At 33.4% G+C, this 22,540-nt stretch overlaps 3 protein-coding genes across 3 annotated transcripts in view; all 3 read right to left on the reverse strand.

Annotated features, from left to right (window-relative positions):
* Nucleotides 1-607: 607 nt before the first annotated feature.
* On the reverse strand, nucleotides 608-5,055 carry LOC128556675 (uncharacterized). Its single transcript, XM_053542289.1, has 2 exons — nucleotides 3,860-5,055; nucleotides 608-831 (listed from the first exon to the last, which is right to left on the reverse strand). Exons 1-2 carry the CDS (start codon nucleotides 4,086-4,088, stop codon nucleotides 608-610), a joined length of 453 nt encoding a protein of 150 aa, XP_053398264.1. The 5' UTR covers nucleotides 4,089-5,055.
* A 3,637-nt stretch (nucleotides 5,056-8,692) lies between these two features.
* LOC128556476 (uncharacterized) lies at nucleotides 8,693-17,099 on the reverse strand. The gene is made up of 4 exons (XM_053541746.1): nucleotides 14,774-17,099; nucleotides 11,553-11,747; nucleotides 9,939-10,324; nucleotides 8,693-9,754 (listed from the first exon to the last, which is right to left on the reverse strand). The coding sequence occupies exons 1-3, from the start codon at nucleotides 15,000-15,002 to the stop codon at nucleotides 10,098-10,100; spliced, it is 651 nt and encodes a 216-aa protein (XP_053397721.1). The 5' UTR covers nucleotides 15,003-17,099; the 3' UTR covers nucleotides 8,693-9,754; nucleotides 9,939-10,097.
* Nucleotides 17,100-17,232: 133 nt separating this feature from the next.
* LOC123552228 (receptor-type tyrosine-protein phosphatase delta-like) overlaps nucleotides 17,233-22,540 on the reverse strand; it is a 71,488-nt gene continuing 66,180 nt past the window's right edge. Inside the window, exons 6-8 of the mRNA XM_045341705.2 lie at nucleotides 18,624-18,716; nucleotides 18,313-18,376; nucleotides 17,233-17,549 (exon numbers count right to left, since the gene is read on the reverse strand). Coding sequence (XP_045197640.2) covers nucleotides 17,414-17,549; nucleotides 18,313-18,376; nucleotides 18,624-18,716 — 293 coding nt within the window. The 3' untranslated portion in view covers nucleotides 17,233-17,413. The remainder of the gene's footprint in view (nucleotides 17,550-18,312; nucleotides 18,377-18,623; nucleotides 18,717-22,540) is intronic.

Consider the following 22,540-nt stretch of genomic DNA (forward strand, 5'->3'; position numbering starts at 1 on the left):
GTGGGTGACATACTTTAAAAATAGTAACTCTTGAAATAGTTAAATGTAAAATAATTATCTTCATAGATCTTAGATACTGTTTTATATTATTGCAGGTTCTTTCATAGAATTACGGGGTTCCATTTGGCAAATCACTTCCTCTCTCATATTACCCGTGCACAAAGCTCGAGACAAAGATGGCAAAGTGCGTGATCACAACGACAAAGCGTGATATCATGGTGGTAAATCACAAAATTATTCCACAGTTTTGCCATTATGATCTCACTCTTCGCTATCTTGGTCTCGCGTCTCCTGCTTTTCGCTTCGCAATAATTATCTTGCGCTTCGTGCAACGGTTACTCTAGCGATATACAAAACGCGAGATGACGTTCGCGAAGGGCGAGCACGATACGAAGTGCGACATTCCGGATATAGGATGCTTCGCTAACATGCTCTGCGCTTCGCCATCGTAAATTCGCGTTTTGCTATCATGAACTCGTGTGAAGAGTGAAGCGCAAGGTCACGATAGCGAAGCGCCATATATCATAAACCGTTATCTGTGCTTCGGTCACGATCATTATCTGAAAGAAGGCTATTGTCCTAACGTAATATTGTGTGGATTTAACCATTAATATGCAATATATAAATTGAAAATACCTGTTGCATACGTTATATCACTAAAATTGCCCTCATATTTCATCACTAGCTCGACAAGATCAGGCCTTCCTAACTCTTCGAAAAGTTCCAGAAGGCAACCCAATTTGTTCTCATCTAATATACATCTTTCTTGTAGGACAACACAAAGGTCTATCAACGTCTTTAATCTTTCCATTTTCCCTTTCTTTATTTCTCCTGAAATTTCAATGTTAAGCAATGCATTCGAAGTTTCATTTAAGGTTTTATACCATACACGTATATGGTCGGTTGGCCAGTTTCTGTTAGTCCTCCGGCTTTTCCATTTTGTAACCCATACATGTGGCAAGGGGTGATCTACTTCAGCTACAAGTACGTTCATTTTAAAATAGTTTGAGACCGGATATGGCTTCCTATCCAATGTCAAACAAAGTTATACTCATTTTAATTAAACTACATTTTACAAATGAAATCGTACAATCAATACTGACTTTCAAAGATTGATCATTTAAGTACGTTATTGTTCGAACACAATTTAAGGCTTTCTGTAATAGTTTATTCCCAATTTCGACGTTTTCTACCTACATTTCGCGGTTCCAATACCGCACAACCCAAGCTTCATTTTCGACGGTTTTAATAACTAAGAACAAAATATCAAAATAACTAGAAATTTTAATAGAGATCATCAGACAAAATTAAGATTCTGAATTTTACATATTTCTTATGAGAAACTATCACTTCAGATTATAGAAAACATGAAAACAAATATAAAACAAAATTAAGTGTTAACTAACAATATTCAAATATATTTGCATTCATAGTCTGTCAACTATGGTTCACGTTTCATTTATAGGTGAATATCATACTGAAAGACTTATTCTTAACTACTTGGGAAGAAATTATGAAAATCTTAAAAGTCTTATTCAAGCACAAAATTTACAAAGAATTACAACAAATTCACAGAACATCAAGAGGGAATCAAATCCAAAAGTATAAGGCTTTATTCAAGATGGCAGCCATTTAAAATTGGCTAACTAAAATCATTCTACAGTTGAAATCATAAAATTACTCATATTTTGGTGGCTTTAACCCACATGTGTGATAGTTTGGGTCTTATTTTAGTTAGACATTGCTGTACATCTAATGTAAGTAACAAAAGATGTTACGTACTTTATTCAGAATGTAATAAATAAAATAGCATTTCATAACGCCCAATGCTAAATATTAATTATTTCATGCAATAAAAGATATAAGGTCTGTGATCAGAAATGTCACATAAATTTCGGTAACAACATTCAGATCAAATTTATGCTAATATACGACTAATACTAAATTTCATTCAATAGACATTAGGCACTGATATGATGCTCAGATCGACATCCACTCTTACATTTTTCCCGAAGGATAGTGTAACGTGGTAATATAACTCAACCTTTGCCTAATTTCTGGATTACAACGGTCTTGGCCGACCGACTAGTTGTTACAGGAATGTAATTCATTTGGAAAAATAAACTATGTAGTTATTTTATATCTTGCATAAATGGGGGGAGTGTTATAATATTCATTCACTGGTTTATAGACATCCATTGCTATTTTGTTGAAATTCAAGCACTATATCACGAGATGCATTCGATAGCCCCTGTTTGTACCGGGCAGGTTTAATTCTAAACAAGTTATTATAATGGGTTAGGGTAAGGAAGAAGATGTACACAGCAAATGGTATCAACATAATAAAGAAAACATTATGGGTCTCGCAAAGTAAGAAACGTTGTAACCCAGTCAAATATCGATGACACATATTGATCGATTTAACAACTATTTTATTTAATTTTAGGAGGTGAATATATAAGTCTACTGCTAAGACTAGTTATCACAGGCTTATGTAAAAATGACACAGTTTTAACTATTAATCTGTTATCATTTTTATATATATGAATTATAAACATAGCATAATATTGACTAAGCGTGTAATGATTACAGCTCGTTTAAATAGTTCAACCGTGTTGTTGTCCTTATATAATAGACTGACCCGGTATATAGGCTGGTCAGGACTACGATATGTATTGTATTTTGCCATCGAAATATTTCTATAAAATGCTTCTTCCCCTTCTGTTTGGATCCGTCCATGTTTACAAACACGTTTGTTTATTTTATGGACTGTACTTTCCAAATTTGAATTTAAGTCAATATCAAGTATTTTTACCCTCTCTATTTACAAATTTTTTTTATTAAGCATCTGTTAAATATCACAACTAATAAATCACAAGTTATATACATTGTTATCAATATGATATAAAATAGAGTTGAATTCATCATATTTCATGCGCTTTTTTTAGTATTTATTGAACAAAGTAAAGAGAGTCGAGAGCCGCCCTTTAAATTTTAAATCTAAATCTCGATTTTTCAATTAAAGTAAGCTTATGACATACAGACACTACAGTAAATAGAATAATGGCGCGAAAAAAAAAATGGTAGGGCGGATACAAATAGTCCTCAGTTTTTTTGCTCTGTAGAGCTATTTTCCTTATTTCTTTGCAATTTATTTGCTAAAATCACATGACAGATCTATGCTTGACATGTAGGCAGTATTTTCATAATGAAATAACAACATGACAAAATTTTTCATGGAACCTTAGATCATACACCACCAGTATAATTTGGGGTCTCATTTTTTAGCTGATTTTGCAGTTTGTGTGTTTGACTGAAATTATTTTTCGTGCATCAAACATGACCCCCACTTTTCTCTTGATCTTTAGTTAGCACTGACAATATTCTTCAAGAAAATGTAAGTTACAGACATTTGAAAATGGGTCCTGATGTGTGCTGCGGTCATTGGAAATAGGTCAATTTTATATAGAATAAAGAACAACAACTATTTAGTGTGTTATAACCTTATATCCAATGTATAATAGAAATATAATGCACAGTTGCTACACCGTGTCTTTGTAAACATGAAATATAAACATTTTTTTTTGCATTAACAATATTGTGTGTAAGACTGAATATAGTACACATTTACGGAAATTATCCTACCTTTAAAACAAATGATTGTTTCTATGTTTAATTCTACATTTAAGATTGATATAATAAAACGTTTAGCTGTATGGCTTAAAAAATTAGGACTTTCTAAATGTTGATAGCAATGACACAAATACAGAAGCTGCTAAGATAAGCAATATAACTTCCCATCAGTTTCATTATCATACTTAAAATCAATATTGTATTACCTTTAACAAGCATGGCTTACCTCCGAAAAGAAACTTTGCAGTTTCGAATTCACCTGGACTTAGTTCCTTACTGAGCGCGATAATAAGTCTTCTAAAAGCTTTGTCCCTTTTATGTTTTGTCAATGAGAACACTGTCACACTATTTTGATCACCAGAACATTCCGTATAATTCAGATGATCCCGCGCTGTTGCATTAAAATCACTTTCACTTTGAGCATATTGGTCGCTCGTGCTTGAAGATGATTCCATTTTCCCGATTATTTTACTTATTATTAAAAATATATTTCTTAATTCTTTCAGATACCAAATTGATATTAAAACCCATCATACTACTGAGAAAAAACCAGTTAGGCGACAGTTAACGATTAACCAGACGACGCACGTTTTAGACTTGTTATTGTATAGATTATCGGTGGATTTCTCAAATTACTTCAGTCTAACATTAAAGTGACATTGATCGAAATACATAATTGTCCTAGTTTTACCTTTCGATGTTTTACCACTTGTATGTGAAAACTCCCTAAAATTGAAACACTGGTTGAATTTAAAATGTGTGTTAGTCCAGTTGTTAATATTTAACATAATGACATGTGCTTTATACGATCAACTTTAGTCATCTAAACAAATAGTTTACAATATCAATATCGTTAATCAACACCTTATGAAGATTCTAAATCGAAACAAGAAAACGGGATTACCGAATGAGATAATTTAGCCGAATGTACGATTTATAGTTAACAGTAACCAGGCTACTGATTACAAAATCTTTTAATTTTTTTTTCAAAGATACATTTTTGAATATTCAATTTTTACACATACCGAAGAATATTCCTCCGGCCAATAATCGATAGCCGTCAGATTTTCTATATAGAAATAAGAAGGGCATGTACACATTTTACTTAATAACAGAATTACTAAAAATAAGTAACCTTAGGTGCAAAAATATTACCGAAGATCAACATTTGATTCATCATACGGTATTTTTAAATTAAATTTGATTTTTATTTTTGATTCGTTCCTAACATGATGTTTAATGCTATCATCTCGTCATCTTTCCCCTTCTATTTTCCATATAAAATTTGTAAAAATCTCATACATGCGTTTCTTAAAAGTAATGTTTTGAATAAAACCATTAATATGAAAGCTTAGGTGCAAACGGTTTCCTACTCTCAATAAATTTATCTTTTGAATGATATTGATTTCATTTTTGCAAAATAAAAATTTGATTCGTTCTAAGACGGTTAATTTCCACTGATTTCGAAGAAACCATATTACTTGATAAGTACAAATGTTAACGATCAACATGAAAAAAATTCTCCTACCTAAAACGAAATCGAAGCAAAATTCAAGGATTCCCAATATGTTATGTTGTAATTAAAAATAGTTATTTGTGCAATTTATTTAAAGTTCCGGACCAAAAAAGTTATATGATGTGAATTAACGTTCAACAATGAAAACGAAACAAAATTCAAATTTGGATTCCCAGTATGTTAGGTTGTAATTAAAAATAGTCATTTGCGCAGTTTATTTAATGTTGGAAACCAAAAAGTTATTTTTTAATTGGCACCACTGCTGATATCATTTCTAAATATGAACTTTACAGTGTGAATAATAGTATGTTAATCTACATATATGGTACAATTTTCTTCGTTTTCACGACAATTTTACCAATGTTCTAGTATATTGAATTATCCACAAATTGAATAGAGTTGAAGAAGCAAGTTTATAATTCTCCTTTATTTCTAAAAATACAAAAATGTTCTTAGCGCATTTACGGATTGTGCAATTGTATCAGCTAGGTGTTATACTTCAGTTGTAAATATAAAACTTGTCAGTTAACTTCTTCACAATATATAATTGACCAAAAAAGAAAAAACACAATACATCAATGAAAATCACATATACGCACACGCATACACACACGCATGCACGTACACACGTATACACACACACACACACACACACACACACACACATGTAAAGAAAAAACAAAAACATTTTTAAACGAAAACATTTAATGACGCTATTAATAAAAAGAAGTTAATAAGGAGAAGTTAAAAAGAAGTTGAGATAAAAGAATTTTCACTGTATCGGCCGCCGAAGAGTGTTTATTTTTCTCAACCAACACCATGCGTTGATGTGTATGAAATTTTCTTGTGAAGCTGCATGCAGAATAATGTTATGTATTAATTTATTAGAAACAATTATTACTAGTATTTCAAAATATTTTTTGCATTGTTTTAAGTTTTAATTTGATGTTAAATCAGATAAAAGCTAGATATTTAAAGGGAATTCCGATAGTTTTTTATGCGCATCTTTCTGCGCAGCCGACACATTCTATGGAAAACTGAACCGAAGTCAAAATTTGTTGAAACATGTTACAAACAGTCTTAAATATGACGAAGCTTGAATGAAATAACATTTTTGATACGTTTTATCAGTAATCAAATGTTGATACTGGTTTATGTTGTATTGATAAGTATCATGCCTGACAGGTATCTTGCTATTATTGTGGTTGTGTTTTCACATCGCGTTTTAGTACAAAGACAGTGTTGTTCATATAATGTAAGATAATTGACTAGGGATCTACTTTCAAGATTTTATTTACTTCACAACAGCGGGTGTTAAGTGCTGTGTGGCGGCCGTAAAAAGTCGCCCCGACTTCATCTCAGTATTGTTATATTTTCTGGTCATTCGGGATTATTGATTTCAACTCATTTAGATTTGAAGATTGAATACTGCTTAAGCCGGTGCTAGGGGGCGTGGGCAGTGTTGCATTTTCCATTACTGCTCATGAACAGACTCTATCAAACCGAGTCCGCAATTTTCACTGTTTGCCTTGTATTCGGTGCTTCCGAGGGATCTACTTTCCAGATTTTATTAGTACTGATAAGACATTATCACCTTTCAGATTATTTAGTATTCAATTATAGAAAGAATTAAGAATTTTTTAAACTTTTTTTAACTTCTAGCAGACATACATGTAATCAGTTTGGCCGGTTTCGCGCCATTTTCCGTCCGAACAGGTGTTTATGCTAGCGGTCTTAACATAAAAATTAGCCTGGTGACCCATACATTTTTAGCCATTTTTATGCTCACAATACAATTATCTATACATAAGAAAAACAAGAAAAAAATTCTATGAAAGAGTTTTTTCAAAATTTAAAAAAAACTATTCTTCACTATGGGCATTTTTCACTGAAAGAAGTTCACAAAAGTAAATATGAAACAATTTTTTTTTTCATTTGTACCCATTATTGTAAGGATAGTGTATTACAAATATGACTATGATATCAAATAAGTAAATAATAAAATCTGTAAAAAGAAAAAAACTTATTGTGCTGTCTTGATGTATATTTTGGTTGGTATTTACAAAAAAGCAGAAAATTATGAAAATGTTGAGAAATCGCTAGCAGTTTCAGCAACAGTGGGTGTGTTCAAAACAATTTGTCACAAAAACAAGCCTGGTGACCTATTTTTTTTTATTTGTTCATTGTTTTCAGCACAAATTTTCCTATCATATATGTGAATCTAAAAATTTTCTATGAAAGGAAAAAAACTAAAGGAATTCTCTTTAAACTTGTTATTTATGCATGCAAATCAGTATATTTTGCTGGTTGAGGGTTGCGGGTTGGTTGCCACAATAGACTATTTTTCCATTCTAGCAACCCGCAACACACAGCCCGCAGTTCAGTGTTACTGCCGCCGAAGATCAAGCCAAAACTTCTTAAATATATTTTGTACAATATTCAGACAGAGAAAATACATGTCGTAAACGAGAAAAATTATTGCTCGATGAAAAATACCCTCCCTCTTTATTACAGTAAAATCTGCCAGTTAACATAAAATATGACATAATTAGATATAAATTAAGGCCAATACACATATCACAACATATGTCACAAGTTGTCGCATATCATATGAAAACTGTATTATACATTTTTATATATTGAGGACAATTTATGATATATCGATGAACAAAATACTTATGGAGTTCGGACTGAAATGATTATTGCACATAACACATGTCTGTATTCATCGTAAAATGATATTTATACTTCCTTATAGCCTATGTCTGTAAAACACAAAGGCCAGGATACGTAGAATGATCTCAATGTATATCTTACCCTTTAGTCCAGACACAATGTCAAGCAATCAAACACAACGGGTTTGTTACTGTTTTAGCTTAAATCAAGCATGTAAGAATGAAACCACTTACTTTGGTAAAAGTTGCACTGCAAGGGCGATTCAATAAATTCTGTCACTTAGGGTCTCTCACAGAAACCATTGTACATAACAATAACAGTACGAGAGTTTCATGTACTTGATAACGGATGTTTACTAAACATATCTGCGAAATATCTATTTAATAAAGTAACCATTGGCACAGTTATCTATTGCTGAATTGACCACACTCACATACGGTGTCTGAGATTCAGTTCTATTATAAAATGTGAAGAAGAAGAAATAGAAATCAGGGATTACATTAAGGTTCGAGATTCTTTGCAGGTACATGTATCCCCAAAAGAGATATTTTCTGAATTGCTTCGTGTTCATGGTTGTTCGGTAATGATATTAATAACAGGTTTATTGGGTTAAATAACATCAATGTGGCCGTAATAGTATTCAAGACAGTAACCGTCCAGGCAGGCCTGTTGCTACAGTATCAAAGAAGATCAGTGCTGCCGTTTGGTGTATGACAGAAGACGATGGCCGATATACTATTTCCCGAAGAGCTCACGCTATAGGTATTTTAGAAGGGACCGTTCATCTATTCTGACTAACCGTTTGAAATTAACGGAAGTGCTAGATGCACGCCCCCCCCCCACTCCCCACCCCCCACAAACCACACACAAACCATTTGTTGATACCTGTTTTAAAAGTTCAAGCGTTTACATTGCACAAAAACTGCTGAATATACAAAAATCGTTATCTCAAAAAAAGTCTTTTAATGAGGACAAAAAGGGCCAAGAATGTTTTATATACCAATTCTTAAATTCTAATGGCCCCATTGTACGAACTCCATGTCAAGCGGATAAGATTATCATAGGCATTTCCTACAAAGACCTAAAAATCTAACAGCTGTAAACATTCTATTAAAATAAGGCTCAGAGTAAATGTTAGAAACGCATAACAGCTTATTCTTGACAACACCTCCTCCCGTTCTTAGAACAGGAAAAGTTATATAGGCTGAGCACACACTAATTCCCCTGACCAAAAGTATACCAAGGAGAGACTACTTTGCATCATTTAGATCACGGATAGCAAGACTCCAACAGTCTATTTCTGAGCATAGGAAAATATCTTGAAAATATGATTGATCGGATTTATTATTTAGGCATACGGCGACAGAATTCACTGAATCACCTTCGCATTCTTCTTGGATGCGTTGTTTGCTTCCAAAGGATCGTTTTACAGTTACTGATGTAAAAAACATATCGAGAGAATGAATGAATCTCCCCAAAACAACTCTAACTTGTAATCGAACGGCGTCGTAAAACAAACAGTTTACGGTAAATCTTATCCAGTCTAACGAAACATTATCTAACTTTTACCTAATTTGTGTAGTTGCTCTGACAGTGTTTTATCCCTATTTTCAAATTCACACCTTTCAGTTTACGAGTATATATCATCATATAAGCATTGTGGGTATACACGAAGAAGTTTTGATTGTAGAAACTTCAAACCCATCTCGTTACGATGCATATATAGTTTAGATATCTCTATGCTGTAATTATATGTTTCACTCCATCCACAAAACATCAGTTCTTGCATGTCAAGTCTCATCTTTTTTTCGGTATCTAATTCGTTTGAAAGATATTTCAATTCCTCTTGAAATTGGTCACTTGTCTTCAATATTTCTCCAATCGTCTGTGTCTCTTTATCTTGCGTCAGTGTAACTTCATTATTCACACCTTTAATTAAACAAAATAATATCGGATAGATATTCGCAAATGCTATCTTTACAAGATATTTAGTGTTATGATTAAAAATACATCAAGTTGAAAGAAATTTTGAAGTAAACAATAAGCACGTACCCTATATTAAAAGTAAAAGTGTATGTTTAAAGCAGTATATAGACAATAAACTGTTACGTACCCGAATAGAGTTTAGGGTCTCCTTCCTTATGAGACCTTCCCGAGACAAAATCATTTGAGCCGTGCCATGAGAAAACCAACATAGTGGGTTTGCGACCAGCATAGATCCAGACCAGCCTGCGCATCCGCGCAGTCTGGTCAGGCCCCATGCTGTTCGCTTTTAAAGCCTATTGGAATTGGAGAAACTGTTAGCGAACAGCATGGATCCTGACCAGACTGCGCGGATGCGCAGGCTGGTCTGGATCCATGCTGGTCGCAAAGCCACTATGTTGGTTTTCTCATAGCACGGCTCATTTGTCTGCGTTTCACTGATATTAACATTCGATTCTGTGACTTCTATTACGTGACTGTTCTCTGCTAAGGTTGCTCCAGATGGTATTTTATTACCTGCAAAAATCAATTGTTTCAGTGTTGAATTATTACAGTGTCTGTGGTAGAAATGAATTTCAGCTTAATATGTAGCTTTCAAAGCAAATATTTGACCAAATACAAATGTAATACAGAAGTTTTTACATGAAATGTAAATTATGTTCATCAAATATGCTATATTATTCTATCTTGGTCGGGCTACCAGGATAGGAAAAACAAACTTGATCAACAACTCTAGTGAATTTTAAATCTATTCAGCACTCTTTGAGCATGAATAAGTGCAAACTTTTGATAAAATTCATTACTTGACTAAACTCTAAATAACCACCTTTAATGTTACGTTTCTGCTGTGTTCATAAATAATCTTGAACCTAGTATATTGTAATTTAGAAAACTTGAATTGTCCGATACTTGTATTTTGCAAATACGTTCAAAACAACCCGTGTACCATGAAACGACAGATGTCTAGCAGGACCCGTGATGAAACAAAAAAAAACTTGATTACATTAATCTTAGGTACAAAGTTTTAAAAAAAAATGTTTATAAATCTGTCTCTAAATATGCAATATTCATACTAATGGCACGACGTCATTGATGTTCTTTACACACGGTGGGTGACATACTTTAAAAATAGTAACTCTTGAAATAGTTAAATGTAAAATAATTATCTTCATAGATCTTAGATACTGTTTTATATTATTGCAGGTTCTTTCATAGAATTACGGGGTTCCATTTGGCAAATCACTTCCTCTCTCATATTACCCGTGCACAAAGCTCGAGACAAAGATGGCAAAGTGCGTGATCACAACGACAAAGCGTGATATCATGGTGGGAAATCACAAAATTATTCCACAGTTTTGCCATTATGATCTCACTCTTCGCTATCTTGGTCTCGCGTCTCCTGCTTTTCGCTTCGCAATAATTATCTTGCGCTTCGTGCAACGGTTACTCTAGCGATATACAAAACGCGAGATGACGTTCGCGAAGGGCGAGCACGATACGAAGTGCGACATTCCGGATATAGGATGCTTCGCTAACATGCTCTGCGCTTCGCCATCGTAAATTCGCGTTTTGCTATCATGAACTCGTGTGAAGAGTGAAGCGCAAGGTCACGATAGCGAAGCGCCATATATCATAAACCGTTATCTGTGCTTCGGTCACGATCATTATCTGAAAGAAGGCTATTGTCCTAACGTAACATTGTGTGGATTTAACCATTAATATGCAATATATAAATTGAAAATACCTGTTGCATACGTTATATCACTAAAATTGCCCTCATATTTCATCACTAGCTCGACAGGATCAGGCCTTCCTAACTCTTCGAAAAGTTCCAGAAGGCAACCCAATTTGTTCTCATCTAATATACATCTTTCTTGTAGGACAACACAAAGGTCTATCAACGTCTTTAATCTTTCCATTTTCCCTTTCTTTATTTCTCCTGAAATTTCAATGTTAAGCAATGCATTCGAAGTTTCATTTAAGGTTTTATGCCATACACGTATATGGTCGGTTGGTCAGTTTCTGTTAGTCCTCCGGCTTTTCCATTTTGTAACCCATACATGTGGCAAGGGGTGATCTACTTCAGCTACAAGTACGTTCATTTTAAAATAGTTTGAGACCGGATATGGCTTCCTATCCAATGTCAAACAAAGTTATACTCATTTTAATTAAACTACATTTTACAAATGAAATCGTACAATCAATACTGACTTTCAAAGATTGATCATTTAAGTACGTTATTGTTCGAACACAATTTAAGGCTTTCTGTAATAGTTTATTCCCAATTTCGACGTTTTCTACCTACATTTCGCGGTTCCAATACCGCACCAACCCAAGCTACATTTTCGACGGTTTTAATAACTAAGAACAAAATATCAAAATAACTAGAAATTTTAATAGAGATCATCAGACAAAATTAAGATTCTGAATTTTACATATTTCTTATGAGAAACTATCACTTCAGATTATAGAAAACATGAAAACAAATATAAAACAAAATTAAGTGTTAACTAACAATATTCAAATATATTTGCATTCATAGTCTGTCAACTATGGTTCACGTTTCATTTATAGGTGAATATCATACTGAAAGACTTATTCTTAACTACTTGGGAAGAAATTATGAAAATCTTAAAAGTCTTATTCAAGCACAAAATTTACAAAGAATTACAACAAATTCACAGAACATCAAGAGGGAATCAAATCCAAAAGTATAAGGCTTTATTCAAGATGGCAGCCATTTAAAATTGGCTAACTAAAATCATTCTACAGTTGAAATCATAAAATTACTCATATTTTGGTGGCTTTAACCCACATGTGTGATAGTTTGGGTCTTATTTTAGTTAGACATTGCTGTACATCTAATGTAAGTAACAAAAGATGTTACGTACTTTATTCAGAATGTAATAAATAAAATAGCATTTCATAACGCCCAATGCTAAATATTAATTATTTCATGCAATAAAAGATATAAGGTCTGTGATCAGAAATGTCACATAAATTTCGGTAACAACATTCAGATCAAATTTATGCTAATATACGACTAATACTAAATTTCATTCAATAGACATTAGGCACTGATATGATGCTCAGATCGACATCCACTCTTACATTTTTCCCGAAGGATAGTGTAACGTGGTAATATAACTCAACCTTTGCCTAATTTCTGGATTACAACGGTCTTGGCCGACCGACTAGTTGTTACAGGAATGTAATTCATTTGGAAAAATAAACTATGTAGTTATTTATATCTTGCATAAATGGGGGGAGTGTTATAATATTCATTCACTGGTTTATAGACATCCATTGCTATTTTGTTGAAATTCAAGCACTATATCACGAGATGCATTCGATAGCCCCTGTTTGTACCGGGCAGGTTTAATTCTAAACAAGTTATTATAATGGGTTAGGGCAAGGAAGAAGATGTACACAGCAAATGGTATCAACATAATAAAGAAAACATTATGGGTCTCGCAAAGTAAGAAACGTTGTAACCCAGTCAAATATCGATGACACATATTGATCGATTTAACAACTATTTTATTTAATTTTAGGAGGTGAATATATAAGTCTACTGCTAAGACTAGTTATCACAGGCTTATGTAAAAATGACACAGTTTTAACTATTAATCTGTTATCATTTTTATATATATGAATTATAAACATAGCATAATATTGACTAAGCGTGTAATGATTACAGCTCGTTTAAATATTTCAACCGTGTTGTTGTCCTTATATAATAGACTGACCCGGTATATAGGCTGGTCAGGACTACGATATGTATTGTATTTTGCCATCGAAATATTTCTATAAAATGCTTCTTCCCCTTCTGTTTGGATCCGTCCATGTTTACAAACACGTTTGTTTATTTTATGGACTGTACTTTCCAAATTTGAATTTAAGTCAATATCAAGTATTTTTACCCTCTCTATTTACAAATTTTTTTTATTAAGCATCTGTTAAATATCACAACTAATAAATCACAAGTTATATACATTGTTATCAATATGATATAAAATAGAGTTGAATTCATCATATTTCATGCGCTTTTTTAGTATTTATTGAACAAAGTAAAGAGAGTCGAGAGCCACCCTTTAAATTTTAAATCTAAATCTCGATTTTTCAATTAAAGTAAGCTTATGACATACAGACACTACAGTAAATAGAATAATGGCGCGAAAAAAAAATGGTAGGGCGGATACAAATAGTCCTCAGTTTTTTTGCTCTGTAGAGCTATTTTCCTTATTTCTTTGCAATTTATTTGCTAAAATCACATGACAGATCTATGCTTGACATGTAGGCAGTATTTTCATAATGAAATAACAACATGACAAAATTTTTCATGGAACCTTAGATCATACACCACCAGTATAATTTGGGGTCTCATTTTTTAGCTGATTTTGCAGTTTGTGTGTTTGACTGAAATTATTTTTCGTGCATCAAACATGACCCCCACTTTTCTCTTGATCTTTAGTTAGCACTGACAATATTCTTCAAGAAAATGTAAGTTACAGACATTTGAAAATGGGTCCTGATGTGTGCTGCGGTCATTGGAAATAGGTCAATTTTATATAGAATAAAGAACAACAACTATTTAGTGTGTTATAACCTTATATCCAATGTATAATAGAAATATAATGCACAGTTGCTACACCGTGTCTTTGTAAACATGAAATATAAACATTTTTTTTTGCATTAACAATATTGTGTGTAAGACTGAATATAGTACACATTTACGGAAATTATCCTACCTTTAAAACAAATGATTGTTTCTATGTTTAATTCTACATTTAAGATTGATATAATAAAACGTTTAGCTGTATGGCTTAAAAAATTAGGACTTTCTAAATGTTGATAGCAATGACACAAATACAGAAGCTGCTAAGATAAGCAATATAACTTCCCATCAGTTTCATTATCATACTTAAAATCAATATTGTATTACCTTTAACAAGCATGGCTTACCTCCGAAAAGAAACTTTGCAGTTTCGAATTCACCTGGACTTAGTTCCTTACTGAGCGCGATAATAAGTCTTCTAAAAGCTTTGTCCCTTTTATGTTTTGTCAATGAGAACACTGTCACACTATTTTGATCACCAGAACATTCCGTATAATTCAGATGATCCCGCGCTGTTGCATTAAAATCACTTTCACTTTGAGCATATTGGTCGCTCGTGCTTGAAGATGATTCCATTTTCCCGATTATTTTACTTATTATTAAAAATATATTTCTTAATTCTTTCAGATACCAAATTGATATTAAAACCCATCATACTACTGAGAAAAAACCAGTTAGGCGACAGTTAACGATTAACCAGACGACGCACGTTTTAGACTTGTTATTGTATAGATTATCGGTGGATTTCTCAAATTACTTCAGTCTAACATTAAAGTGACATTGATCGAAATACATAATTGTCCTAGTTTTACCTTTCGATGTTTTACCACTTGTATGTGAAAACTCCCTAAAATTGAAACACTGGTTGAATTTAAAATGTGTGTTAGTCCAGTTGTTAATATTTAACATAATGACATGTGCTTTATACGATCAACTTTAGTCATCTAAACAAATAGTTTACAAATCAACACCTTATGAAGATACTAAATCGAAACAAGAAAACGGGAAATACCGAATGAGATAATTTAGCCGAATGTACGATTTATAGTTAACAGTAACCAGGCTACTGATTACAAACTCTTTTAATTTTTTTTTTCAAAGATACATTTCTGAATATTCAATTTTTATTTACAATCTCGATAAATTCCATCATAGCGTTGTAAGGGGAAAAGAGGCATGCTCATACGAAATTTGTATAAGGTCAGGAGTTATCTCCTTTGAATGCTAACATACGGCCTGAGTACAGTTTGAATGAGGCCTGAAATATTATTTGTTTGCGGCAACATACTAAAAAATTAGGGTAGGTACGTCGGAATTTTTTTTTTGTGGGGTTAGGGGGGAGATACTTTTTATTAAGGGAGACTTTTCGGAAATTATTTTTGTCTCAATTGTTTGATGAGTTCAGATGATGCAATAGAGACCTACCGTATTTTCCGGACAATAGGCCGCTGCACCGTATTGGCCGCAGCCGTATATTTTAACTCTATCAGAAATAAATTTAAGGTAAAGGCCGCTCCGGCATATTGGCCGCGGCCTATACATCGCATTGCGGCAAACTTGACCATGTCGTATAAAGACTGTCCTCGGTAAATATTCATTGAAGTCGGTTGTATTTCCTGGTAATCACCTGTTAATCCGTCGAATGCAGTGAACTGTTAAGTCCGAAATGTAAGTTTTCCTGAGCTGTTCTCAAAGTCCCGCTCGGCAAAATTGTCCATTATGTATATTTTACTTGATTCGATCGGAAATATGGCTACACCGACTAGATAGAACAAATTGTCTGAAATCGACACTGGAATATCTAGCGCTAGTCTATCTAAAAGAAAAAGTTACACCATGTAGTTCAAGCTGAAAGTGGTTGCATACGCTGAAGAGCATGGAAATTGGTCTGCTGGTTGCTACTTTGAGGAATGTACCGGTAAACACGAGTTTCAATCAGCGATACATGGTTCAGTTTACATATATATATATGTATGTCAATTATAATTTTTTAAAGATGAAAATCCGTTATTTATTTAAAATTTCTGCACAACAATTTTTATAAACATGATAGCCAGATTATACATATTTGACGCAATACCGGTAATCGTTTGTTTGTGTCTATTCAGCCTTTGTCTACAGAACAATAGAGATGCGAAACAACTGGGCTAATTTCACAGGTTGTCTTTTGTTGTCAAATACACCCGAAATCGTGTGTCCAGAAGAAATGAAACCGATAAAATCGTAAGCTGAATTTCAACAGCTTTCAACAGCTTTCAAAAGCTTTCAAAATACAAGTGAAAAATTTAAAAAAAAACCTGTTGTGTAAGCCGAATGAAAGGCCCATTTAGAAAAAAATAAAATGACGTATAGGCCGCTTCGACGCATAGGCCGCACCCCCGACAGTTTCACTTTTTTAACGTATATGCCGCGGCCTTTTGTCCGGAAAATACGGTAGATAAAAAGTCAGTCTGATCTGCACTGTTTGCGATTCAGTATGAAAACTCCCTAAGAACTATAACAGGTATTGTCCAGTTGAAATATAGAGCAGTGAGCTAAAAAGGCAATAATTGTAATTTCATCTCTGTGGAGTCAGGTGAGCGACATAATATTATCTTGAAATCTTGTTTCAGCATCATCACGTTAACCTTTTTTCAGATATGGTACCAGGATACTGTGACTCTTTATACAGAATCCATCGATGCTGTCGGACTGATTGATACCTTAAAGAATACCCCTGAAAATAGTAAAGTGAATAAATGTCTTGTAAAATTATTCCTCTTCCTGGTCAGTTGAAAACAGAAAAAGTAATTTCAAAACACTGGTACTTCTTTAAGGTATTTATTTCATAATGAAATTTAGTTGGCTCTACAGCAGGGATTAAAGTTCGAAAAAAAACCCAAGATGTTTTGAGTGTTAAGTGCATCTATTAAATTTTGATCTGTATAACCAACATTTAAAGTACATATAGATGTTGCAAACATAAACAGTCAAGCTAATAATGTTAATTAGGTAGACGAGAATTTAGCAATCAGAACGTCCGCAAGCTTTGACACCTTAGCAAAACACTCTGTCTGGACTTTTAGGCCAGCTATTGCTTGCTGGTAGTATTCCATCTTAAGCTCCTTGAGCGTCTTTGCTTTACTGAAATTAAAAATGACAGTGATCAGGCATGACAAAGAATAAATTGCACACAATCAAGTTTACGCGAAACAAAATAAAATGCCTTTACGCAGTATATTAAGAACAAATACAACAAGATGTATGTGAAAAACACAATGTCTCCGTTGAAATAAAGAATTGTCCTTAAAGAAATAAAAAATCGGTAGTATTTCACATCGAGATTGTTACTTAAGACAATCTTTATTTGGTTTGTAGAACTGCCTAGTGGCCATGTTTTACGATTATTCAAATCATATCCATAAGGGCAATGTTGGCAGATGACAACTTTGACTTTGGCTGATCTTAACCATGCGCATCTAACCTATATCCTTATATATATATCAATGATATTTGGACCATGTATTCAGATTTTGCATGTCGATTACAACTTCGAAATAGGCTTACCTTGGCATTCTTTTCTGTTTTGAAGCATTTAATAAGGGTTTTTGATGCAGGTTTCTATTTTTTACGCTAGAGTAGTGAAATTTGAACCATATGCAGATTTATTTTCAGATTTATCTTGAATGGGCCTTGTTACAATTTTTCTTTTCCTTAAGTCCAATTATACTTAGGTAAGTGATATAGGGTCCCCTTGTTTTAATTGTCGTCTGTGTATGATTCAATAAATGAAAGGGTGTTCAATTTTCGGACATAGTTCACTTTACAGTTGTTCAAGCGGGTATTCAACTGAAGCGAGCTAGTAAGATGTTTTGAAAAGTTTTGAAAACAGAAATATTGTTAGTACCTTTGACTTTGACTGGACTTTGGTTCTTGTAGTTCACCCTCTGCATTTCCTCCAGCTGAAAGCTCTATGAAAGTCAAATATAAAATACTATGTCGGTTTGTTAATCATGTTCATAATATTTTATAACTCATTTAACAAAAAAAAAAACTTTTTGGATTTTCATTTAAGGTTAACAAACAATAAATCTACACAAATAAAAAACTGCCTTATTTATTAATATGTTATAAAACAATAACGTTAATCAAATTTTATTTCTTGTTATAATCCTTGATTTTGATGTAAGCAATGAAACTAGGCATAATTTAGATTACCAGACTGATTCGACTTTCCAGCGCAGTTATCACTTGTAGATGGAACTTTAACCGTCACCTCATCCACACTAAACTCCTTATCTGTCTCGTCAACTGAAAGATGTAAAACGTACATGGATATATATATTGAACGCCTAACCAGTCGCATATGTTTTAATCTGTCTTGAATCTGCCTTGTTATCAATATGGTAAAATAAATTTTAGTAATGAATGAAAAAGAAATAAACACACTCCCATCGATTAGTCCACAAACTGAGCAGCATACACACTGCCCTATAGAGTCACGTACTTCTTAATTTGGATGTCTAATTTCCTTGAAACGATAATTATATTAGGATGTAGGATGTTACAACAGTCGTTGCGTCTCGACGACAACATTACTTTAAGCGCAGTTGTCGAGAGGCAACATCGATCTGTTGTAACGGGTGGGTGAAAATTAAGACAGCTTTAACGCCTAAGACGATAAACATATATATACGAAAATGGTAAAATCTGTCCCTAGTCCCCAGGGTAACTGAAAATAAATAATCTATCCTCAAAGTTACAGAAAATAAATAATGTGTCCTCAAGAAAACAGAAAATAAATATTCCATCCTCAAGATTTATACTGAGCCTCATTATCCTCACATAATTATATAAAAAAGAAGTTTTGAAATTTTTCATAAATATTAATCTCCAGCTATATCCCTGAAAAATTATGTTAACAGGTGAGCTGCTGCTCCTTAATAACATCAAAGTTTCCATAAAATGCCCAGATCAGGCGCGGATACAGGCGGGGGAAGGAAGCTTGCGTACGCTCAACTTAAATCGCCCGGTTATTTGTTGGGATTTGTTTCTGAGTGAAAACAAAATAAATAATATACAATTTTTCTCTCTCACTAGGCTCAAAATATAATAATGATCATTGAAAAATATATCGCTGTTATACACTGGCCGTGCATTTCGTAACTTTGTCTGCAGCATGGACTTCTCCTGTTAAATTTCTAATATGGATTACTCCATCTTTCAATTCGAACAATACCATTTATAGTTCAAATGGATTTTCATGAAAAAATACTGACTGAATAGCGAACAGTGCAGATCATATAATAGCGTGCGCATATGTAGTGCTATTCTTATGTCAAGTTTCATAAAGATTGATGGTGTATTTGCAAAGATATAATAAAAAAGCGAATAATAAGGATTAGGTCACACAAGGACGTCTCTCTCTCTCTCTCTCTCTCTCTCTCTCTCTCATAAATAAAAGAATTATGATTCAGTAATATATAAAAAGGAAATGTATGGATGAGCTGACCTTAGTACGACTGGTTTCAACCACTCATGTGTTCACAGGGGCATTGCTTAAGTTCTAATCTGGGGCAACATTGCAGCGCTATAGAACATGTGCTCCCTCTATGGAAGATGAGCACGACAGTAAAGTAAGTACAAGTTGAAATTAAAGTTGAAGTCAGGATCAACAAGAACATTTTACTACATATATTTTTTGCAGGGCGGGGCAATGGGGGTTCAAAGGGCAAAGGAATGGGGGTTCAATTTTTTTTTTTTAAAACATTTTTAGATATATATTTGAAGTAATTGATAAAGTAATTGTTTCTTTTGATCTTCCTGATAATCTTTTTAAAACAGAATGTTAAAGTAATATGTAAATAAAAGGAAAAAATATCCGGAAAGATATCTAAAATGTATAAAACTGTAGAACACCTTTATAAACCTTCGTTTTATGGTAATCCCTACAAAATGTTCCAGTGCCACATTTTAAAGCTGTATTTCATATACAATTTTATAGGTTTTTACCATAATTTTATGTTTCTAAACTATTTCTAGCACACGTTGGACATAAAACTCGAATGTAATAAACAATACATTATACTTAATGTGTATAAAATTGCAAATCCTTCTTTTTTATTTCCTTTATGCATGATATGACCTAAGTTCCATTCTATACATATGGTATGAACTATGTTCCAGTATATACATAATTATGGTAAGAACACTGTTCAAGTCCATGTTAAAGAGATGAACTACATTCCATTCTAAATGTATGGTATGATCCACATCAAGTAGATGTAGAACTGTCAAAATATTATAACCAAACCATGAAATCTGATGGATTTGGGTAAAATATAATTTTCTAAAGTTAAAGTTTTAGGATTTCAAAAGATCTGTTACATGAAAAGTAATGACATCACAAGAGCCGTACTAAAACATTTTAACTGCATTTGTAGTAAACTTCATCTAACTTGATCAGATTTTGGATTAAAGGTTGTCAGACCACCCAAATTTGAATGTACAAGATTAATTTGAGTAACACAAAGTGAAGGCGTGATGCGAAACATACTGTTAGAAAATCTGAAACATTTACAGATAAATATAAGAAGTGCTGATAGGAAAGACAAATTATTTAAATCTAGTCCATCATGAGAAAAGTCCTTAACCACAATTTCAAGACAGTTGATTACATGCAGATCACTGTTATGGCTCGCGTGTTCAACCCTTTGTTGGCAGAGTTTTTTCCACCACAATAAATTTATATAAATTTATCCCCCAAAAAATCTTAAAAGACATAATTGCAAACTAAATTTCTTAGCAGTCTTACCAGAAATAATCACGCAAAAGTGTAGCTACAAATTTACAACTTAGCAAACCTCAGTAACTGAAAATTTGACCCAACGCATTTAAAACCTTTCATGTGTACATATGTATATGAAATAAGCTTTTTAATAAGTTTTTTGTTTGTTTGTTTGTTTTGGGTTTAACGCCGTTTTTCAACAGTATTTCAGTCATGTAACGGCGGGCAGTTAACCTAACCAGTATTCCTGGATTCTCAACCAGTACAAACCTGTTCTCCGCAAGTAACTGCCAACTTCCCCACATAATGAATCAGAGGTGGAGGACTAATGATTTCAGGCACAATGTCGTTTATCAAATAGTCACGGAGAACATACGCTCCGCCCGAGATCCGTAGACCAACGCTCTTACCTACTGAGCTAAGCGGGCGGTACATCACAAGTATAAGTAAAACTTACATCATGACGAAAGCAAACATGGGAATTAAACATTGAAACGAAATTTAGTTACGAGTATAATTTTATATGACTTTGAAGACCATCACCCTAATGAAATTTACTACTTCTTCAGCCGAATGAGTCAGATGCTATGCGTTAAAAGCTCATCTCCCCACCCCCTCATGAAATATGCTCACGTGACTGTTCATTTTGCGTTCCAAAGAAAAACAAACGATTTTATCATACTGTTGTTGCATATCAAAGTAAACATCTAAGATTGTCAAATGTCATGATGAATTTATATTTTAAAAATATAAAAAAGTGTCGTCATTATTTGTATTGATCGATCAAAATTTCAAAGTCCCATGTTACATTTGCATATATCTGTGTTTCCGTCTAAGGTAGTTCTTCAAGAGCCCGCCCACTTAGCTCAGTAGGTAGAGCGTTGGTCTTCGGATCGTGGGATCGCGAGTTCGATCCTCGGGCGGGGCGTATGTTCTCCGTGACAATTTGATAAACGACATTGTGTCTGAAATCATTAGTCCTCCACCTCTGATTCATGTGGGGAAGTTGGCAGTTACTTGCGGAGAACAAGTTTGTACTGGTACAGAATCCAGGAACACTGGTTAGGTTAACTGCCCGCCGTTACAGAACTGAAATACTGTTGTAAAACGGCGTTAAACTCAAAACAAACAAAGTTCTTCACGCTCGGATCAAAATGTTTTTCTACAATGTTAAATTTTATTAAACTATGATTTTTCGAAACTTCAAAATATTCTTAGAAAATTCAGCAAATAAAAAGTTAGGGTCGTATGCTTGGGTTTTTGCTAGACTGATTTGAAGAATTTGGACCTCATTCAATTTTTCATAATGGGAGCCTATGGGAACACCAGACTTTCCATAACGTTTTCG

Source organism: Mercenaria mercenaria, chromosome 4 (assembly GCF_021730395.1).
Source record: "Mercenaria mercenaria strain notata chromosome 4, MADL_Memer_1, whole genome shotgun sequence".
NCBI classification, from domain to species: domain Eukaryota; kingdom Metazoa; phylum Mollusca; class Bivalvia; order Venerida; family Veneridae; genus Mercenaria; species Mercenaria mercenaria.

Bases quoted from the DNA above. Each gene is read 5' to 3' on its own strand.
- LOC128556675 (XM_053542289.1), bottom strand. From the start codon at position 4,088: ATGGAATCATCTTCAAGCACGAGCGACCAATATGCTCAAAGTGAAAGT. The intron at 832-3,859 runs GTAAGCCATGCT...TTGAAATTTCAG, and splicing joins TGCAAAGTTTCTTTTCGGAG to GAGAAATAAAGAAAGGGAAA.
- LOC128556476 (XM_053541746.1), bottom strand. From the start codon at position 15,002: ATGGAATCATCTTCAAGCACGAGCGACCAATATGCTCAAAGTGAAAGT. The intron at 11,748-14,773 runs GTAAGCCATGCT...TTGAAATTTCAG, and splicing joins TGCAAAGTTTCTTTTCGGAG to GAGAAATAAAGAAAGGGAAA. The intron at 10,325-11,552 runs GTATTTTCAATT...TGATTTTTGCAG, and splicing joins TGATATAACGTATGCAACAG to GTAATAAAATACCATCTGGA.